Source organism: Oncorhynchus masou, chromosome 25 (assembly GCF_036934945.1).
Source record: "Oncorhynchus masou masou isolate Uvic2021 chromosome 25, UVic_Omas_1.1, whole genome shotgun sequence".
Lineage (NCBI taxonomy): Eukaryota > Metazoa > Chordata > Actinopteri > Salmoniformes > Salmonidae > Oncorhynchus > Oncorhynchus masou.
The window spans coordinates 46802636-46825893 of record NC_088236.1 but is presented as its reverse complement, the minus strand read 5'-3'; the positions used below and the strand labels follow the sequence as shown (position 1 = coordinate 46825893).

Sequence of the window (23258 nt, the reverse complement as noted above, 5' to 3'; positions counted from 1 at the left end):
AAATTCAACTGATTGGACATGATTTGGAAAGGCACACAACTGTCTATATAAGGTCCCACAGTTGACAGTGCATGTCAGAGCAAATACCAAGCCATGAGGTCAAAGGAATTGTCCGTAGGGCTCCGAGGCAGGACTCTGATGAGGCACAGAACTGGGGAAGGGTACTAAAACATTTCTGCAGAATTGAAGGTCCCCAAGAACACAGTGGCCTCCATGATTTTTACATTGAAGAAATTTGGAACCACTAAGACTCTTCCTAGAGCTGGCCGCCAGGCCAAACTGAGCAATCCGGGGAGAAGAGCCTTGGTCAGGGAGGTGAGCAAGAACCCAATGGTCACTCTGACAGAGCTCTAGAGTTCCTCTGATGAGATGAGAGAACCATCCAGAAGGATAACCATCTCTGCAGCACTCCACTAATCAAGCCTAGATGGTAGAGTGGCCAGACGGACGCCCCTCCTCAGAAAAAGGCACATGACAGCCCTCTTCGATTTTGCCAAAAGGCACCTAAAGGACTGTCAGACCATGAGAAACAAGATTATATGGTCTGATGAAACCAAGATTTAACTCTTTGTCCTGAATGCCAAGCGTCACATCTGGATGAAACCTGGCACCATCACTACGGTGAAGCATGTTGGAGGCAGCATCATGCTGTGGCGATGTTTTTCAGCGGCAGTGACTGGGAGACTAGTCAGGATTGAGGGAAAGATGAACGGAGCAGTACAGAGATCATTGATGAAAACCTGCTCCAGAGTGCTCAGGACCTCAGACTGTGGTGCAGGTTCACCTTCCAACAGGGCAACGACCCTAAGCACACAGCCAAGACAACGCAGGAGTGGCTTCAGAACAAGTCTCTGAATGTCCTCGAGTGACCCAGCCGGCGCCCGGACTTGAACCCGATCAAACATCTCTGGAGAGACCTAAAAATAGCTGTGCAGCGACGCTTCCTATTCAACCTGACAGAGCTTGAGAGGATTTGCAAAGAATGGGAGGAACTCCCAAAATACAGGTGTGCAAGCATGTAGTGTCATACCCAAGAAGACTCAAGGCTGAAATCGCTGCCAAGATGCTTCAACAAAGTACTGAGTAAAGGGTCTGAATACTTATGTTAATGTGATATTTCAGTTTTATATTTGTTATACCTTTCCATATAAAAATCTGTTTTGCTTTGTCATTATGGGGTATTGTGTGTAGATTGAAGAGGGACAAAAATAATTGAATACATTTTAGAATAAGGCTGTAACGTAACAAAATGTGGAAAAAGTCAAGGGGTCTGAATACTTTCCGTATGCACTGTATGTCCCCTGTGTATTTGGACTGACAGGCTTCTCAGTGTGAGAAGACAAACTGTATGGAGGATGGGAGTTCAACACAAACAAGCGAGCCGAAACCCAAGATGGTGCTGACGATATGGTCACAGTGGGGTTACCAGCTGTAACAATACACACAACACAACACAGCATACCCCTACACTGGACCCTAAGCTTTGGTTCAATTAAGTTCACTAGCAACACAGGAATAATTGAATAATACTGGGGCTATGAATAGATGTGGGTCTGTTCGTGCCCCATGTGTTTGTTTGTGTGTGTGTGTGTGTGTGTGTGTGTGTGTGTGTGTGTGTGTGTGTGTGTGTGTGTGTGCGTGCGTGCGTGCGTATACGTACGTATGCGTGTATGTTTGTGTGCACGTACGTGCGCTCGTTGCTGTGTGTTTGTGTGGTCTTGCAAAACTCTTTCCCCAAGCCCTCTTTTGTGAGTCCTGTGGCTGGGCAGCCCAATAGGTCTGGCTACAGGCCCGCTCTTGGCTGCTGTGTTAACATGGAAGAGTGAGCTAGGAGGGAAATGTAACTTGTCATCACACCTAAATGGCAGACCCACAAGTTCCACCGTGGACTTCTTCTATAAGTCAAGGGGAACTCCAAGTACTGCTACCGTGTGTTTGCCGTTTGAAAAAAAAAAAAAATAAATCCCAACACCAGTCTTCCTAACATGTATAATAACGGAAATCATTCATAGAATGAATAAAGACAAGATAAGAACATTGGCCTAATTAAATGCTGTAGTAATATCCTTCTGTGGACCAGACTCCGTTGCCTCTAAAAAATTTAAAAAAAAAAATGGGTTAAAAAACACATGAACAAGCTAGGCTGGCAATATAAGTATCGTCTTGTAATGCTTTGATAGGGTCAATGGGTTTGGAACACAACCGTCGCCATGGTTTTATAGCTGGGTGTCCGCTTATGCTATCAAATTGTCAGTCATTTCCATTCTGTGTGAAGCAGCAAGAAAATGACATTGCATAATGATAACATTGCGTGGGTGCTACCCGTCCAATCCAATAGCGTGGTTGCTAAGTACTGTTAACAGTGCAATGATAAGAATGGGGGGGGGCAATACACATTAGATAACAACATCATACTCAACACTGTACTTAAGAAAAGGCTATCAAACGCTAGTGCCAGCTGTAAAGACCCCACTCTTGGTAAGTCTGACAATAAGGGAAAGGCCTAATAAAATATGTGTCGTAACAATAATGTGAGCTGAAAATTGTGGCCAACAGTACGACATCTCGGGGCCAAAGCAAGTAGTAGATGGAAAGGACGGATCAAATCTGTCTCTTAGAATACACAGAGTTCGTAACCATTGGCTGTAATTTGGGATTAGGAGGTGGTCAGCTGTTTGTATGACCACTCCCATGGCTGGTGACAGCCTGTCTAGGGTCAGTGATTGCATCGTGACTCCTCTAATTACTGTGGCATATATACAATAAGTACAGTAGGAGGAATCGTGTCTAGTGGAGTCTCAATTGCACGCAGTATCAAGCTCAAAATGGTACCCTGTCACGTATTTGCCTGCCTGTCTGACCGAGCCTCTCAATAATTTGCCCATAGAATTGTATGTATGTCTGTCTGTATGTCTAACTCTAATCCCTGTGACACTCATATTTTCCCTTTGAAAGCAATGTATTGACAGAAACGTCAACCATTTGACGCATCTTTTCCCATTGAATCCAATGTATTGACAGAAACGTCAACCATTTGACGCATCTTTTCCCATTGAATCCAATGTATTGACAGAAACGTCAACCATTTGACACATCTTTTCCCATTGAATCCAATGTATTGACAGAAACGTCAACCATTTGACGCATCTTTTCCCATTGAATCCAATGTATTGACAGAAACGTCAACCATTTGCCGCATCTTTTCCCATTGAATCCAATGTATTGACAGAAACGTCAACCATTTGACGCATCTTTTCCCATTGAATCCAATGTATTGACAGAAACGTCAACCATTTGACGCATCTTTTCCCATTGAATCCAATGTATTGAGAGAGAGAAAAAGTCATATATTGTGACGTTTTCATATATGGTGATGTGACAGGATGACGTTTTCCTACGATATCATGTTGGTACCGCACCTCAGTCTGCACAACACAACCAACACTGGAAACACAGAATCATGCACGTGCCTTGATCAAGGTGGTCTGTGTGACTGAAATGCCGCATTTTCAAATAAACCTTTCGTATACACAGGGTGTCTTTGGTTCTTCCGCACATGTTATCTAAGTCGTTTCTTTATCCATCCGCTAAATGCACCACATCTTGTCCTACTGCAAGGTAACGAGCCTGACACCGACAATGCATTTCACACCTGGCTGTAGAGTAGAGTATGTCTGCAGACTCACACACACACGGCATCAAATGTGAGTGACGTCAGAGGCCGTGGCATATCTCACAGCACTTTCAGAGCTGTACCTGCGGGTCAGGGCCAGGCAGATGTGAAATAAGTGGAGGCCTGTGCTTATCTCAGCAGCAGTCCGGTCCTGGTAAAGGAGCAGAAGGAATGGTGTCCGTCACCTCTCGTCTCACAATGATTACATCAGCATTCCAACAGGCTCCTCTGTTGTTGTCTCTCTCTCTCTCTCCCACCGTCAATAGCAGTGGTTATCAGAGGGGAGTGAGCCCACGCCATGAGCCAGATAAACTGAAATCATTCTGTGAATCATTTGAGACACAGAAACGCCGATGGACGACAGTTTTATACGCTATATGTCTTGAAAAAAAAAAGTCATTTACAAATATCGAAAACAGCACAAGCGTTTGCAGAGTTGAAATCTGTCAGAGAAACAGTGCCAGTGAATGAGACTATGAGTCTGGAAGCTAATATGAAGAGACAGGTTCAGTGATCTGTCCTGTTAGTCCCACTCGTCAATAACAGAATTTACCAAGAGGCTTGGCATCTCTACACAGTAACTCCAGTCATCCATAACACCCAACACTTCTGGTTCCCAAAGCTCTCAACCCTGATTGGCTGAAACATTTGAAACATTCATCGGTACCTCCATGCCGACCATTAGAGTAGCATTCATCTGCATGTGGCACCCAGGGGCATCATAATGCAATTCCACTGGAGAGGGCCCTTTAGTGTGCTCTCTGGCTCACTGATAAAAGACCTTCTCTATCTCTACTACAGTAGCCATGACTGCACATCAAGCCTCTTTGAGCCCAAATGAGAATCAGTCTTGGCCTTCTCGCCAGCTTCTCATCCTACAACCTTGAGTTATATAAACTCCAGACAGAGAGACTTCTGAAACTAACCAGGGATGTTACTGTGACTGCTTCCCAAATGGCACCCTACTCCCTACATAGTGCATTACTTTTGACCAGAGCCCTATGTGCCCTATAGGGAATAGGGTACCATTTGAGACGTGCTCCTGTATCTGTTTGTAGTGGAGCCTGCAGCTATTTTTGTTACATCAATTCTCAATGACCAAATCCAAGCCTAGAGAATCAGCCTCATATTGAAATGAGCCAGTCATTTCCTAATAGAAGAGTCGGACCTACTGAAGAAAGTCTATAGCCTAGTACAGGGTATCTCAAACTCAAGTTCCTGACTAAATGTAAAAAAATATATAAAACCTTTAAAGTGTCATTTCCCCCAATTTTCAAACCCTTATTCAAGTTTTTCAAAGACCTCTTTGATGAGAATAGGCTACCCGTCCTGTTGGATGAGGATGCAGAGAGCTGTGAGAAAGTAAAGCGCCTTTTTGTCGTAAAGTGCTTCTACACCTGCATTGCTTGCTGTTTGGGGTTTTAGGCTTGGGTTTCTGTACAAGCACTTTGAGATATCAGCGGATGTAAGAAGGGCTATATGAATACATTCGATTTGATCAGTTGTGTCCCCAGTGTTGTGCCCCTGGTCCAAAGTGCATGTGATGACTGTGGTCCTCCAGGGCGCTGTCTGAGCAGGTCTGTATTTGCATGTTTTTTTTTGCAAACGAAAAGAGGGCCTTTTTTTCCACCACAGACTCAGGCGGAAACCATGGCAATATGATAACAGTTGAGTGCCATTGCTTCAGGGTGCACTGACAGGCAATTCTCTACCGCTGGGATCATCAACGAGACTCAACCGCGTGTTGATTTTTTCTTGAGCGGATGGCCTGGATGCCGGAACAAAATGACAAATTAAATTGTAGACTGCAAATTGACCGCAAGTAGCCCAAACACATAAAATGTTTGACTAAACCATAATCATTTCAAAACTTGCTTACATTTGTGTCTCTCTACTATGTATAGTAATACTTGTGAACAGATAAAAAAAAATGTAAGTCACTTGGAGCTGATTTCCTGGTGATTTTACAGTCCAACAATAAAAAATGTTTTGCTCAGAAAAGTTGGGGGGGGGGCGGGTCAAATAAAACCACCCGCGGGCCAAATTAAATTGGGGAACTCTTTTCTATTGGGCTGCGATGTAAACAACACAAACAACACTGAGGCGAACTAGGAGGAGCCTCTTCTTCTACACTTTATTGTAAAAATACTGTTGGCTACACACGTTACTCAAATGTTACTCGCATACTTGCTACGTCTCGACTGCTACTTCCGGAGGTAGCGTACGACACTCAAACGACAGTTGCCCATCTTGAAGCAGGGTCGTGTATACAGAGTTGTCTCATTGACCCAACACTCCAACAGCATAAATCGTAATAGCAGAGCAGTGTTTTTTTGAAACAGCTGAAATGTATAGACATTTTCCTAATACTTGAGACTTGTTTCATTGAGTTTTTACCTGAAATTGCATTAACAGCCAGTTACATTCTGCAATTGTTGCGGTAGCTACCAGCTGTACTGAGCCACGTAAAACTATGGAAGCCCATCTCCAATAACAAAAACATGTCAAATATAGGTCATACAAATAGGACATGTTTTGTTTCACTTGTAACATTGTGTGGTGATTTCAGATGTGGCACCACAGGTCCCAGAGTGATGGGGGGTGGGAAATTGTTCCCTGGGGCCCAAAGTTTTTCCTGATCTGGAAGTAAGCTAACCTAACCAGCTCCAGACCTTAGTTGTAGCAAATGACACAGTAACTAGCTGTAAACATTTTTTTATATGGGCTCTGATGGGACCAGAAAATGTTTCTAATCAGATTATATGTAAAGAAAATATATACACTACAGGTCAAACATTTTGAACACCTACTCATTCAACAGTTTTTCTTTATTTTTACTATTTTCTACATTGTAGAATAATAGTGAAGACATCAAAACTGTGAAATAACACATATTGAATCATGTAGTAACCAAAAAAGTGTTAAACAAACCAAAATATACTTTAGATTTGAGATTCTTCAAATAGGCACCGTTTGCCTTGATGACAGCTATGCACACTGTTGGCATTCTCTAAACCAGCTTCACCTGGAATGCTTTTCCAACTGTCTTGAAGGAGTTCCCACATTTGCTGAGCACTTGTTGGCTGCTTTTCCTTTACACTGCGGTCCGACTCTTCCCAAACCATCTCAATTGGGTTGAGGTCGGGGGATTGTGGAGGCCAGGTCATCTGATGCAGCACTTCATCACTCTCCTTCTTGGTCAAATAGCCCTTACACAACCTGGAAGTGTGTTGGGTCATTGTCCTGTTGAAAAACAAATTATAATCCCACTTAGCCCAAACCAGATGGGATGGCGTATCGCTGTAGAATGCTGTGGTAGCCATGCTGGTTAAGTGTGACTTGAATTCTACATAAATCACAGACAGTGTCACCATCAAAGCTGTTGGTTTGGTTGAAACCAAACATCTCCAATTTGGACTCCAGACCAAAGGACACATTTCCTCTGGTCTAATGTCCATTCCTCATGTTTCTTGGCCCAAGCAAGTCTCTTCTTCTTATTGGTGTCCTTTAGTAGTTGTTTCTTTGCCGCAATTCGACCATGAAGACCTGATTCGCACAGTCTCCTCTTAACAGTTGATGTTGAGATGCATTTATTTGGGCTGCAATTTCTGAGGCTAGTAAACTCTAATGAACTTATCCTCTGCAGCACAGGTAACTCTGGGTCTTCCATTCTTGTGACGATCCTCATTGGAGCCAGTTTCATCATAGCGCTTGATGGTTTTTGCGACTGCGCTTGAAGAAACGTTAAAAGTTCTTGAAATTATCCATATTGACTGACCTTCATGTCTTAAAGTAATGACGGACTTTTGTTTCTCTTTGCTTATTTGAGCTGGTCATGCCATTATATGGACTTGGTCTTTTACCAAATAGGACTATGTTCTGTATACCACTCCTACCTTGTCACAACACAACACAACTGGCTCAAACGCATTAAGAAGGAAAGAAATTCAACAGATGAACTTTTAAGAAGGCACACCTGTTAATTGAAATGCATTCCAGGTGACTGCCTAATGAAGCTGGTTGAGAGAATGCCAAGAGTGTGCAAAGCTGCCATCGAGGCAAAGGGTGGCTATTTGAAGAATCTGAAATACAATATATTTTTGGAATTGTTTAACACTATTTTGGTTACTACATGACCACATATGTGTTATTCCATAGTTTTGATGTCTTCACTATTACAAGTAAAGAAAAACCCTTGAGTAGGTGTTCTAAAACGTTTGACCGGTAGTGTCTTTAAAAAGGCCTAGGCAGCCTAGCCACCCTAAATGTGAATATAAATCACATTTATCACATTCACATTTTCTCAGAACACAAATAAATTGCATTTCTCATCCAGCCCGTGTAAATAAGGAGTTTGATAGGCTGTTGAAAACCTGTTTATGGACCTCACTCTACTGCTACCCCCCCCCCCCCCCCCTTGAGTGTGTGTTTGAGTGTGTGTCTGTTTGTGTGTTTGTGGGCGAGGCTGCTTTAGTGTGCCCCTCAGGGTGTCGGGCCCAGGCAGGTACATGGGCTGTAAGGCTGAGGAACAGACGCCGGCAGTGTCAGAGGCATGCCGAGTCAGCCACTACATCACGACGTGACAGTGTGTGAGCCGGTGTGTGTTTGTTAGGGCCGGTGGCTCTGCCTTCTCTACAGCGGACACACAAACACACTCCAGGGGAGGGGTAGAGAGGCGCGCAGGGCTGCCTTAATCGACGTCTACGTCATCGGCGCCCGGGGGAGCAGTTTTTGTGGGGGTTAAGTGCCTTGCTCAAGGGCAGAACGGCAGATTTGTCCACCTTTCCGGCTTGGGGATTCGAACCAGCAACCTTTCGGTTACTGTCCGAATGCGCTTAACCATTAGGTAGCTGTTTGCTCACCCGCATCCACCTGCAGTTGCTAATAACCCATCCTCAGTGCCCGACTATATGAGATAAAGTGAAGATTTGAGGCCTGCACCAGACCCCATAGAAAATGTGTTTCAGGCTAATGTCAGAGACAGACAAACTATGTTTTGACAAAGGGTGCAGGATTTTTATCGTTTCAGCTTATAATTTCCAACATTTTAGTAAACTACATGTTAGTCAACTTGTCTATAACTAGATACATGCAGTTTCTCTTATATGTTGCCCCAGAGTACTAAATAAACCCTTGCTCACGAGGATAATGTCATAAATGACAGGATGAATGCTTCAATCTAGCTGACATTGTTAAAGTTCCCTCTGTCATCTCTGCATCTATCGCAGAACAAAGACATTTAGGGACCAGGGATATGAGTAAACCCCCGCATCACTAACACACACAATGTGGCACAGACCACACACGGTGTTGTGGGGAGGCTATGAGCAGCTTTGCCAACCAAAGGACTCGCACTAATTCAGGCGACCAAAACACGGATACTTAGCAACAATGGAGAGGGATTTGATTCACGATACCGACGGAGCAGAACAAAAGCCAGGGATAATGTGTGTGTGTGTGTGTGTGTGTACAGAATATCCTCTGTTTGCAAGGAACTGTGTCTCCACCCACTCTGCATGAATCCAAGTGAGTAGCATACGGTGCGTGCGTATGTGTTTTGTACTGACGTGCACAATGCACACATGTGTTTTGTACTGCAGTGAATGTTGCATAAAGCTTTAATCAAGGCTGCCCTACGGCGCCTGATCAGACGCGTTGCTCGCTTTGTACACGGGTGCGCGTGTCGGGGTGGTTTTTGCAGGCCATTGTGAAAAATAGTCCAACAGCCTGGGTCGAGGATTAGATGTGTGTTGTAACAAGCAATCTCCACAGGCTTTTCAGGGAACCTACCACAGAGTGTTGGAACAAGGACATCCTGCCCACCATCTGTGGATGGGCCAGCCATGGGGGCTGCGGTGGGGGTTGCTCGGGGTTGTTGGAGATGGGTGAGACGGGAAAATAAAGGTATCTCTGTGGAGGATGTATTCGCTATAGAGCTGGTTTTCAGACTTGGTCTGGTTGCACGAGACATGGAGGTGGCTAGATGCTCCAACCCATGCCATAAGTCTCATAGTGGGCAGACTGTGTGTGAGTTCACGTTTGTATTCTTGAATGCATGTATGTGTGTGTGTGTGTGTGTGTGTGTGTGTGTGTGTATACCTGAGCTGTTGGTGCGTCCGCGGTACACATCATCGTAGGCCTTCCACTGCTGTGTGACCTGGTAGGCATGGATGAAAACCACTAGTACCCCGACCAGGCAGATGAGAGGCACCAGGGCTGCTGTACACAGAGCAGCATAGATATTAGGAATGAAACACCTGCAGACAGAGACAGAGAGACAGAGAGACAGAAAGAGAGAGAGAGAAAGAAAGAAAGAAAGAAAGAAAGAAAGAAGGGGAGAGAGAAAGAGAGAGAGGGGAAGGGAGAGAGAGAGAGAGGGGGGTGGGAGGGAGAAAGGGAGGGAGAGAAAGGGAGGGAGAGAGAGAGAGAGGGGGAGGGAGAAAGGGAGGGAGAGAGAGAAGGGGAGAGTGAGAGAGAGAGGGGGAGGGAGAAAGGTAGGGGGAGAGAGAGGGGGAGGGAGAAAGAGAGTGAGAGAGGGAGAGAGAAGAGGGGTGTTATTACACAAAACTTGCAGTAAACAGCCAAGGAGAGGAGTAAAATGAAGCCCTGGCTATGTTCCTTTATTGCGCTGTATTAGTTAAAGACATTCTAGCTTCAACATCCATAAGCAGGATCTAGGGCCTGATACCTCTGATCCTTCATAAGACTCTCAGCCTTCCCAGTGAAGAACAAGCTTCAAAGACATTTCCTTTATGCACAAACATCTACTTCGACCTCCCTATCACAACTTAAAGTATTAAAGTATTTTTCTATTTAAGGCTTTTTTTGGGGGGGGGGTATTTTTTTGTTGTTGTCTCCTTTTGAAAACAGCGTCTTATTTATTGAAGGTTTATCGTCGATACATCTGCTGTTTTGGCCAAGTCTTCGGAGCGTGCAAGGAGGAGAGGGCTGCTGTCGTCTACGAGCTCTGCTGTTGGTCAGGGGAGCGAGCATTATCCTGCAGGGATCAAATCCACCACTATCACTGACCACTTCAAATTAAAAATTTAAAAATCGAACAGTCCTCTTCTAATCTCTGCTGAAACACTGATCCTGAATTCTGTGTCATATTTGATCTCGGTGTAGCTTTGTAATCCATCATTATTGTAAGGGGATGAGCTGAAGTACTGCGCACTTACTTCGGCACGCGCGCGCGCACGTGTGTGTGTGTGTTTAAGGTCACACTCAGAGTTGTTGTGTCCTTGCGGCAGCACATTCCAGCACATGGTTGGGGAGGGCAAAATATTCAGCACCACAGTGGGCCAATTGGCACAGTCAGACATGGCTCCCAACTCAGTCTCACACAACAAACACACTCCCCAGGGAGTGCAGTAAGAGACACTGTGTTCTTTCTGAAGGGGTATCCCTGCTCTGACGGCTCTGACGGCCCTCACGCCACCCTCCCAGTGGTAAGCCTAGCTATGGTGTCCCACGAGGCCCAACTGTTCCTCCATGCCCAGACACAGTCACACCCCCAATGGTCCCTTAATGACCACTGACACTTGTCATGGATCTCGAAATAGAGCCGGGAACAATATTCATTTATAGTACTGCTTTTCTCAGGATCGTGTCGGTCGGTCTGTGTCTGTCCGTCTGCTAGTCGGTCCGTCCGTCAGTCTGCTTTTCTCAGGAGCATGTCGGTCGGTCTGTGTCTGTCCGTCTGCTAGTCGGTCCGTCCGTCAGTCTGCTTTTCTCAGGAGCATGTCGGTCGGTCTGTGTCTGTCCGTCTGCTAGTCGGTCCGTCCGTCAGTCTGCTTTTCTCAGGATCATGTCGGTCGGTCTGTGTCTGTCCGTCTGCTAGTCGGTCCGTCCGTCAGTCTGCTAGTCGGTCCGTCCGTCAGTCTGCTTTTCTCAGGAGCATGTCTGTCGGTCTGTGTCTGTCCGTCTGCTAGTCGGTCCGTCCGTCAGTCTGCTTTTCTCAGGAGCATGTCGGTCGGTCTGTGTCTGTCCGTCTGCTAGTCGGTCCGTCCGTCAGTCTGCTTTTCTCAGGAGCATGTCGGTCGGTCTGTGTCTGTCCGTCTGCTAGTCGGTCCGTCCGTCAGTCTGCTTTTCTCAGGAGCATGTCGGTCGGTCTGTGTCTGTCCGTCTGCTAGTCGGTCCGTCTGTCAGTCTGCTTTTCTCAGGAGCATGTCTGTCGGTCTGTGTCTGTCCGTCTGCTAGTCGGTCCGTCCGTCAGTCTGCTTTTCTCAGGAGCATGTCTGTCGGTCTGTGTCTGTCCGTCTGCTAGTCGGTCCGTCCGTCAGTCTGCTTTTCTCAGGAGCATGTCGGTCGGTCTGTGTCTGTCCGTCTGAGTCGGTCCGTCCGTCAGTCTGCTTTTCTCAGGAGCATGTCGGTCGGTCTGTGTCTGTCCGTCTGCTAGTCGGTCCGTCCGTCAGTCTGCTTTTCTCAGGAGCATGTCGGTCGGTCTGTGTCTGTCCGTCTGCTAGTCGGTCCGTCTGTCAGTCTGCTTTTCTCAGGAGCATGTCTGTCGGTCTGTGTCTGTCCATCTGCTAGTCGGTCCGTCCGTCAGTCTGCTTTTCTCAGGAGCATGTCGGTCGGTCTGTGTCTGTCCGTCTGCTAGTCGGTCCGTCCGTCAGTCTGCTTTTCTCAGGAGCATGTCGGTCGGTCTGGTCTGTCCGTCTGCAGTCGGTCCGTCCGTCCGTCAGTCTGCTTTTCTCAGGAGCATGTCGGTCGGTCTGTGTCTGTCCGTCTGCAGTCGGTCCGTCCGTCAGTCTGCTTTTCTCAGGAGCATGTCGGTCGGTCTGTGTCTGTCCGTCTGAGTCGGTCCGTCCGTCAGTCTGCTTTTCTCAGGAGCATGTCGGTCGGTCTGTGTCTGTCCGTCTGCTAGTCGGTCCGTCTGTCAGTCTGCTTTTCTCAGGAGCATGTCTGTCGGTCTGTGTCTGTCCGTCTGCTAGTCGGTCCGTCCGTCAGTCTGCTTTTCTCAGGAGCATGTCGGTCGGTCTGTGTCTGTCCGTCTGCTAGTCGGTCCGTCCATCAGTCTGCTTTTCTCAGGAGCATGTCGGTCGGTCTGTGTCTGTCCGTCTGCAGTCGGTCCGTCCGTCAGTCTGCTTTTCTCAGGAGCATGTCGGTCGGTCTGTGTCTGTCCGTCAAGTCGGTCCGTCCGTCAGTCTGCTTTTCTCAGGAGCATGTCGACCGGTCTGTGTCTGTCCGTCTGCTAGTCGGTCCGTCTGTCAGTCTGCTTTTCTCAGGAGCATGTCTGTCGGTCTGTGTCTGTCCGTCTGCTAGTCGGTCCGTCCGTCAGTCTGCTTTTCTCAGGAGCATGTCGGTCGGTCTGTGTCTGTCCGTCTGCTAGTCGGTCCGTCCGTCAGTCTGCTTTTCTCAGGAGCATGTCGGTCGGTCTGTGTCTGTCCGTCTGCTAGTCGGTCCGTCCGTCCGTCAGTCTGCTTTTCTCAGGAGCATGTCGGTCGGTCTGTGTCTGTCCGTCTGCTAGTCGGTCCGTCCGTCAGTCTGCTTTTCTCAGGAGCATGTCGGTCGGTCTGTGTCTGTCCGTCTGCTAGTCGGTCCGTCCGTCAGTCTGCTTTTCTCAGGAGCATGTCGGTCGGTCTGTGTCTGTCCGTCTGTTAGTCGGTCCGTCCGTCAGTCTGCTTTTCTCAGGAGCATGTCGGTCGGTCTGTGTCTGTCCGTCTGCTAGTCGGTCCGTCCGTCAGTCTGCTTTTCTCAGGAGCATGTCGGTCGGTCTGTGTCTGTCCGTCTGCTAGTCGGTCCGTCCATCAGTCTGCTAGTCGGTCCGTCCGTCAGTCTGCTTTTCTCAGGAGCATGTCTGTCGGTCTGTGTCTGTCCGTCTGCTAGTCGGTCCGTCCGTCAGTCTGCTTTTCTCAGGAGCATGTCGGTCGGTCTGTGTCTGTCCGTCTGTTAGTCGGTCCGTCCGTCAGTCTGCTTTTCTCAGGAGCGTGTCGGTCGGTCTGTGTCTGTCCGTCTGCTAGTCGGTCCGTCCGTCAGTCTGCTTTTCTCAGGAGCATGTCTGTTGGTCTGTGTCTGTCCGTCTGCTCGTCGGTCCGTCCGTCAGTCTGCTTTTCTGTCCGTCTGTCCGTCTCCTTCTCACTCACTCTCACTCTGTTCTATCTCTGCCACCCCCCCTACTCTCTCTCCCTCCCTCTGCCGCCCCTCCTCTCTTCCCCTTTCTCACTCCTCCTCCTTCCACGTAATCTATTCCGAGGAATTCACTCCCATCATCTGTCCAGTCCCTGTTGTGTTCTAGTCGTGTCGTTTAGAAAGGTAGGGAGCCTGTGTTTGGCTCTGGGAAAAACAACCCAACCACCTTGTTATGGCGAAAGGTTTATCTCAATGAGCATGCCAACGGTGCCATCTCACAGAACTGCATTAATATGGCAGTGGAACAACGGACACAAATACAGCCCTACCTTACTTCACCAAGGTAAATCATTGGCTACGGTGAACAGAATAAAATGTAAGGTATGACAAGTAATAGTGATACACTATTTCATGATGTTCTTCCTGCGGGAGAACGTGTTAAACAGACACATTGCTGTTGTTGGTCACGTGGTGTCTTGTGTGCCCTTGTGGGAGGGAATGTTCATGGAGCTCCTGTGTTGCATCCTAATAATCTCTCCTTTGTCTCAAAGTGTGCACTTGTTCACCTCCCTTCATTTGTGGGAAGTAGTAGAACGAGTGCCCAGTTCCTGGGAGAAGGAGAGGTTGTTGGGACGCACCCTGTGCAATGAACTTTGAACAAATATGTAGTTAGAGGTGTGCTGATGTTTTATGTGGGTATTTGCTGTTATTGCACATCAAAAGCTTCCGCAGGACATTGATCCAGCCCACAACATCGGACCAGGATTTTGGGAAACAATCTTAAAAGGTTCAATGTAGCCATTTTTATCTTCATTTGAAGTAATTTCTGGGTAACAATTAAGTACATTACAGTGAATGTTTTCAATTAAAATGGTCAAACAAAAATAGCTTCTTAGTAAAGTGCAATTTCTCAAACAATAATTTTTGCTAGGATGTCTGGGAGTGGTCTGAGAGTGGGGAGGGGGAAACTGAAAACCAGCTCTTATTGGCAGAGAGGTTTGGGAACCCTTTCTTATTGATCTATTAACTGATGTCACCGGGCAGGCCAAAACCCCAACAAGCTAACATTTCAGGTCGGTCTTTTCAAACAGCTCCCACACTAAAAGGGCATTATCGTCATTTTCACAAATTCACAGTATTTTTCCAACCTCATAGAGTGGAAATATATATATATATATATATAAAACACAGGCAAATATATATAAAACACAGGCAAATCACGTTTTTGACTGCAGCGGCCCTTTAATGTTACTTGCAGCAACTATTACACGCTTGACCTTAACGTTATCATCTAATCATAGTGATACCAATTTTCTGACTGCCTATGCACAACATGCAGAGTGATAACATGTTGTCCACTTGAGTGGCGTAATCATGAGTAAACAGTCTTTCACTGTAATAAAATCAAAGTACTGTGTTAAGAACTTTAATCAAAATCTCCAATATTTTTCCGTTTGCACAGCTGTAACATAAACCATACTTTAAAAGAAAATACGCTCCCACTGCCTCTCTGGTTGTCAGAATGTGAAACCTGGCAAATAATCTCACCCTTGTCAATGGGCCAGGCACGCCCAGGATAACATTGAAAAAAGGAGAGATGAAGAGGCGGAGGAGAGGAAAGGTTCAGCCAGGGTGAAGAATGGCATGAATGCCACAGACGGCCAGGAAGCAGGACTGGAGCAGAGGAGGAATGAACCAATGAGCCAGGAGAGAGCAAATACGGACAAAGGGCCGAGGTACAACACAGCAGAGACGAGAGAGGAGAGATACAACACAGCAGAGACGAGAGAGGAGAGATACAACACAGCAGAGAGGAGAGAGGAGAGATACAACACAGCAGAGAGAGGAGAGAATAGAGATACAACACAGCAGAGAGGAGAGAATAGAGATACAACACAGCAGAGAATAGAGATACAACACAGCAGAGACGAGAGAGGAGAGATGCAACACAGCAGAGAGGAGAGAGGAGAGAATAGAGATACAACACAGCAGAGACGAGAGAATAGAGATACAACACAGCAGATAGGAGAGAGGAGAGAATAGAGATACAACACAGCAGATAGGAGAGAGGAGAGAATAGAGATGCAACACAGCAGATAGGAGAGAGGAGAGAATAGAGATACAACACAGCAGAGAGGAGAGAGGAGAGAATAGAGATACAACACAGCAGAGATGAGAGAATAGAGATACAACACACCAGAGAGGAGAGAGGAGAGATGCAACAACGCAGATAGGAGAGAGGAGAGAATAGAGATACAACACAGCAGAGAGGAGATAATTGAGATACAACACAGCAGAGAGGAGAGAGGAGACAATAGAGATACAACACAGCAGAGAGGAGAGAGGAGAGAATAGAGATACAAAACAGCAGAGACGAGAGAGGAGAGATACAACACAGCAGAGAGGAGAGAGGAGAGATACAACACAGCAGAGACGAGAGAGGAGAGATACAACACAGCAGAGAGGAGAGAGGAGAGAGGAGAGAGGAGAGATTCAACACAGCAGATAGGAGAGAATAGAGATACAACACAGCAGAGAGGAGAGAGGAGAGATACAACACAGCAGAGACGAGAGAGGAGAGATACAACACAGCAGAGAGGAGAGAGGAGAGAGGAGAGAGGAGAGATTCAACACAGCAGATAGGAGAGAATAGAGATACAACACAGCAGAGACGAGAGAGGAGAGAATAGAGATACAACACAGCAGAGAGAGAGAGCTACAACACAGCAGAGACGAGAGAGGAGAGATACAACACAGCAGAGAGGAGAGAATAGAGATACAACACAGCAGAGATGAGAGAATAGAGATACAACACACCAGAGAGGAGAGAGGAGAGATGCAACACAGCAGATAGGAGAGAGGAGAGAATAGAGATACAACACAGCAGAGAGGAGAGAATTGAGATACAACACAGCAGAGAGGAGAGAGGAGACAATAGAGATACAACACAGCAGAGAGGAGAGAGGAGAGAATAGAGATACAAAACAGCAGAGACGAGAGAGGAGAGATACAACACAGCAGAGACGAGAGAGGAGAGAATAGAGATACAACACAGCAGAGACGAGAGAGGAGAGATACAACACAGCAGAGAGAGAGAGGAGAGATACAACACAGCAGAGAGGAGAGAATAGAGATACAACACAGCAGAGACGAGAGAGGAGAGAATAGAGATACAACACAGCAGAGACGAGAGAGGAGAGAATAGAGATACAACACAGCAGAGAGGAGAGAATAGAGATACAACACAGCAGAGACGAGAGAATAGAGATACAACACAGTAGAGAGGAGAGATACAACACAGCAGAGACGAGAGAGGAGAGCTACAACACAGCAGAGACGAGAGAGGAGAGAATAGAGATACAACACAGCAGAGACGAGAGAGGAGAGAATAGAGATACAACACAGCAGAGAGGAGAGAATAGAGATACAACACAGCAGAGACGAGAGAATAGAGATACAACACAGCAGAGAGGAGAGTTACAACACAGCAGAGACGAGAGAGGAGAGCTACAGCACAGCAGAGACGAGAGAGGAGAGATACAACACAGCAGAGAGGAGAGAGGAGAGCTACAACACAGCAGAGACGAGAGAGGAGAGAATAGAGATACAACACAGCAGAGAGGAGAGAATAGAGATAAAACACAGCAGAGACGAGAGAGGAGAGAATAGAGATACAACACAACACAGCAGAGAGGAGAGAATAGAGATACAACAAGGCAGATAGGAGAGAATAGAGATACAACACAGCAGAGACGAGAGAATAGAGATACAACACAGCAGAGAGGAGAGAATAGAGATACAACACAGCAGAGACGAGAGAATAGAGATACAACACAGCAGAGAGGAGAGATACAACACAGCAGAGACGAGAAAGGAGAGCTACAGCACAGCAGAGACGAGAGAGGAGAGATACAACACAGCAGAGAGGAGAGAGGAGAGATACAACACAGCAGAGACGAGAGAGGAGAGAATAGAGATACAACACAGCAGAGACGAGAGAATAGAGATACAACACAGCAGAGAGGAGAGATACAACACAGCAGAGACGAGAGAGGAGATACAGCACAGCAGAGCAGAGAGGAGAGATACAACACAGCAGAGAGGAGAGAGGAGAGCTACAACACAGCAGAGAGAGATGAGAGAATAGAGATACAACACAGCAGAGACGAGAGAGGAGAGAATAGAGATACAACACAGCAGAGAGGAGAGATACAACACAGCAGAGACGAGAGAGAGAGCTACAGCACAGCAGAGCGAGAGAGGAGAGATACAACACAGCAGATAGGAGAGAGGAGAGCTACAGCACAGCAGAGACGAGAGAGGAGAGAATAGAGATACAACACAGCAGAGACGAGAGAGGAGAGAATAGAGGTACAACACAGCAGAGAGGAGAGAATAGAGATACAACACAGCAGAGAGGAGAGAATAGAGATACAACACAGCAGAGACGAGAGAATAGATATACAACACAGCAGAGAGGAGAGATACAACACAGCAGAGACGAGAGAGGAGAGCTACAGCACAGCAGAGACGAGAGAGGAGAGATACAACACAGCAGAGAGGAGAGAGGAGAGCTACAACACAGCAGAGACGAGAGATGAGAGAATAGAGATACAACACAGCAGAGAGGAGAGAATAGAGATACAACACAGCAGAGACGAGAGAATAGAGATACAACACAGCAGAGAGGAGAGATACAACACAGCAGAGACGAGAGAGGAGAGCTACAGCACAGCAGAGACGAGAGAGGAGAGATACAACACAGCAGAGAGGAGAGATACAACACAGCAGAGAGGAGACAATAGAGATACAACACAGCAGAGACGAGAGAGGAGAGAATAGAGATACAACACAGCAGAGAGGAGAGATACAACACAGCAGAGACGAGAGAGGAGAGCTACAGCACAGCAGAGAGAGAGAGGAGAGATACAACACAGCAGAGAGGAGAGATAGAGCTACAACACAGCAGAGACGAGAGAGGAGAGAATAGAGATACAACACAGCAGAGAGGAGAGAATAGAGATGAAACACAGCAGAGACGAGAGAGGAGAGAATAGAGATACAACACAACACAGCAGAGAGGAGAGAATAGAGATACAACACAGCAGATAGGAGAGAATAGAGATACAACACAGCAGAGACGAGAGAATAGAGATACAACACAGCAGAGAGGAGAGAATAGAGATACAACACAGCAGAGACGAGAGAATAGAGATACAACACAGCAGAGAGGAGAGATACAACACAGCAGAGACGAGAAAGGAGAGCTACAGCACAGCAGAGACGAGAGAGGAGAGATACAACACAGCAGAGAGGAGAGAGGAGAGATACAACACAGCAGAGACGAGAGAGGAGAGAATAGAGATACAACACAGCAGAGACGAGAGAATAGAGATACAACACAGCAGAGAGGAGAGATACAACACAGCAGAGACGAGAGAGGAGAGCTACAGCACAGCAGAGACGAGAGAGGAGAGATACAACACAGCAGAGAGGAGAGAGGAGAGCTACAACACAGCAGAGACGAGAGAATAGAGATACAACACAGCAGAGACGAGAGAGGAGAGAATAGAGATACAACACAGCAGAGAGGAGAGATACAACACAGCAGAGATGAGAGAGGAGAGCTACAGCACAGCAGAGACGAGAGAGGAGAGATACAACACAGCAGATAGGAGAGAGGAGAGCTACAGCACAGCAGAGACGAGAGAGGAGAGAATAGAGATACAACACAGCAGAGACGAGAGAGGAGAGAATAGAGGTACAACACAGCAGAGAGGAGAGAATAGAGATACAACACAGCAGAGAGGAGAGAATAGAGATACAACACAGCAGAGACGAGAGAATAGAGATACAACACAGCAGAGAGGAGAGATACAACACAGCAGAGACGAGAGAGGAGAGCTACAGCACAGCAGAGACGAGAGAGGAGAGATACAACACAGCAGAGAGGAGAGAGGAGAGCTACAACACAGCAGAGACGAGAGATGAGAGAATAGAGATACAACACAGCAGAGAGGAGAGAATAGAGATACAACACAGCAGAGACGCAGAGAATAGAGATACAACACAGCAGAGAGGAGAGATACAACACAGCAGAGACGAGAGAGGAGAGCTACAGCACAGCAGAGACGAGAGAGGAGAGATACAACACAGCAGAGAGGAGAGATACAACACAGCAGAGAGGAGACAATAGAGATACAACACAGCAGAGACGAGAGAGGAGAGAATAGAGATACAACACAGCAGAGAGGAGAGATACAACACAGCAGAGACGAGAGAGGAGAGCTACAGCACAGCAGAGACGAGAGAGGAGAGATACAACACAGCAGATAGGAGAGAGGAGAGCTACAACACAGCAGAGACGAGAGAGGAGAGAATAGAGATACAACACAGCAGAGACGAGAGAGGAGCGATACAACACAGCAGAGACGAGAGAGGAGAGCTACAACACAGCAGAGAGGAGAGAGGAGAGATACAACACAGCAGAGACGAGAGAGGAGAGATACAACACAGCAGAGACGAGAGAGGAGAGAATAGAGATACAACACAGCAGAGAGGAGAGAGGAGAGATACAACACAGCAGAGAGGAGAGAGGAGAGATACAACACAGCAGAGAGGAGACAATAGAGATACAACACAGCAGAGACGAGAGAGGAGAGAATAGAGATACAACACAGCAGAGAGGAGAGATACAACACAGCAGAGACGAGAGGAGAGCTACAGCACAGCAGAGACGAGAGAGGAGAGATACAACAGCAGAGAGGAGAGAGGAGAGATACAACAGCAGAGAGGAGAGAATAGAGATACAACAGCATCGCACAGAACTATATGCAGGGCTGTAAAGGTAGGCTGCAGGCTACACATGAGACACATGGTCTTTGATTTATTAGGATCCCCCTCCCCCATTAGCCAACACCAATGTACTCTTACAAAGGCCTAACTGTGTCAAGAATTCTTATCTGCAGAGCGGTGTGAGACTGCAGCACCAGATATTCAATCCGGAGTTATTTTCGAATGGCCAACACCTTCCTCACACGCACACGTACACACAAATGTATGCATAGACACACATACACACAAACGTATGCATAGACACACCTACACGCACCCACCTGGCTCCTTATCAATTCAATGTGGAGTTAATCCCTCAGAAGTACACCCTTTTCAGTCGAATGCATTCAGTTGACTAGGTATCCACCTTTCCCTTTCCTTTCCTTCGTACCCTCAATCATTACTGATGCACACTTCCCCTCCTTCACTGCTCTTAGACCCTCCACACTTCACCCCCTGAACGGCTCTTACACAATCCACACTTCACACCCTGTACTGCTCTTAGACAATCCACACTTCACCCCAAGCACTGCTCTTAGACAATCCACACTTCACCCCCTGCACTGCTCTTACACAATCCACACTTCACCCCTGAACTGCTCTTAGACAATCCACACTTCACCCCCTGCACTGCTCTTAGACAATCCACACTTCACCCCCTGAACTGCTCTTACACAATCCACACTTCACCCCTGAACTGCTCTTAGACCCTCCACACTTCACCCCCTGAACTGCTCTTACACAATCCACACTTCACCCCCTGAACTGCTCTTAGACCCTCCACACTTCACCCCCTGAACTACTCTTACACAATCCACACTTCACCCCCTGAACTGCTCTTAGACCCTCCACACTTCACCCCCTGCACTGCTCTTAGACAATCCACACTTCACCCCCTGAACTGCTCTTACACAATCCACACTTCACCCCTGAACTGCTCTTAGACCCTCCACACTTCACCCCTGAACTGCTCTTACACAATCCACACTTCACCCCTGAACTGCTCTTAGACCCTCCACACTTCACCCCCTGAACTGCTCTTACACAATCCACACTTCACCCCCTGAACTGCTCTTAGACCCTCCACACTTCACCCCCTGAACTGCTCTTACACAATCCACACTTCACCCCCTGAACTGCTCTTACACAATCCACACATCACCCCTGCACTGCTCTTAGACCCTCCACACTTCACCCCCTGCACTGCTCTTACACAATCCACACTTCACCCCCTGAACTGCTCTTAGACAAACCACACTTCACCCCCTGAACTGCTCTTACACAATCCACACTTCACCCCCTGAACTGCTCTTAGACCCTCCACACTAAACCCCCTGCACTTCTCTTAGACCCTCCACACTTCACCACTGCACTGCTCTTAGACAATCCACACTTCACCCCCTGCACTGCTCTTACACAATCCACACTTCACCCCCCGAACTGCTCTTAGACAATCCACACTTCAACCCCTGAACTGCTCTTAGACAATCCACACTTCACCCCCTGAACTGCTCTTACACAATCCACACTTCACCCCCTGAACTGCTCTTAGACCCTCCACACTTCACCCCCTGAACTGCTCTTACACAATCCACACTTCACCCCCCGAACTGCTCTTAGACCCTCCACACTTCACCACCTGCACTGCTCTTACACAATCCACACTTCACCCCCTGAACTGCTCTTAGACAATCCACACTTCACCCCCTGAACTGCTCTTACACAATCCACACTTCACCCCTGCACTGCTCTTAGACCCTCCACACTTCACCCCCTGCACTTCTCTTAGACACTTCACCCCCTGCACTGCTCTTAGACAATCCACACTTCACCCCCTGCACTGCTCTTAGACCCTCCACACTTCACCCCCTGCACTGCTCTTACACAATCCACACTTCACCCCCCAAACTGCTCTTAGACAATCCACACTTCACCCCTGAACTGCACTTACACAATCCACACTTCACCCCCCGAACTGCTCTTACACAATCCACACTTCACCCTATGGACTGCTCTTAGACCCTCCACACTTCACCCCCTGCACTGCTCTTACACAATCCACACTTCACCCCCCAAACTGCTCTTACACAATCCCCACTTCACCCCGAACTGCTCTTACACAATCCACACTTCACCCCCTGCACTTCTCTTAGACCCTCCACACTTCACCCCCTGCACTGCTCTTAGACAATCCACACTTCACCCCCTGCACTGCTCTTAGACCCTCCACACTTCACCCCCTGCACTGCTCTTACACAATCCACACTTCACCCCCCAAACTGCTCTTAGACAATCCACACTTCACCCCTGAACTGCACTTACACAATCCACACTTCACCCCCCGAACTGCTCTTACACAATCCACACTTCACCCTATGGACTGCTCTTAGACCCTCCACACTTCACCCCCTGCACTGCTCTTACACAATCCACACTTCACCCCCAAACTGCTCTTACACAATCCCCACTTCACCCCCGAACTGCTCTTACACAATCCACACTTCACCCCCTGCACTTCTCTTAGACCCTCCACACTTCACCCCCTGCACTGCTCTTAGACAACACCCCCTGAACTGCTCTTGCACAATCCACACTTCACCCCCTGCACTGCTCTTAGACCCTCCACACTTCACCCCCTGCACTGCTCTTAGACCCTCCACACTTCACCCCCTGCACTGCT

At 47.4% G+C, this 23258-nt stretch overlaps 1 protein-coding gene across 1 annotated transcript in view; it reads right to left on the bottom strand.

Moving 5' to 3' along the window:
- Nucleotides 1-23258, bottom strand: part of adgrv1 (adhesion G protein-coupled receptor V1) — a 202966-nt gene that overhangs the window by 22214 nt on the left and 157494 nt on the right. The window contains 1 exon segment of the mRNA XM_064937880.1: nucleotides 9773-9930. Coding sequence (XP_064793952.1) covers nucleotides 9773-9930 — 158 coding nt within the window.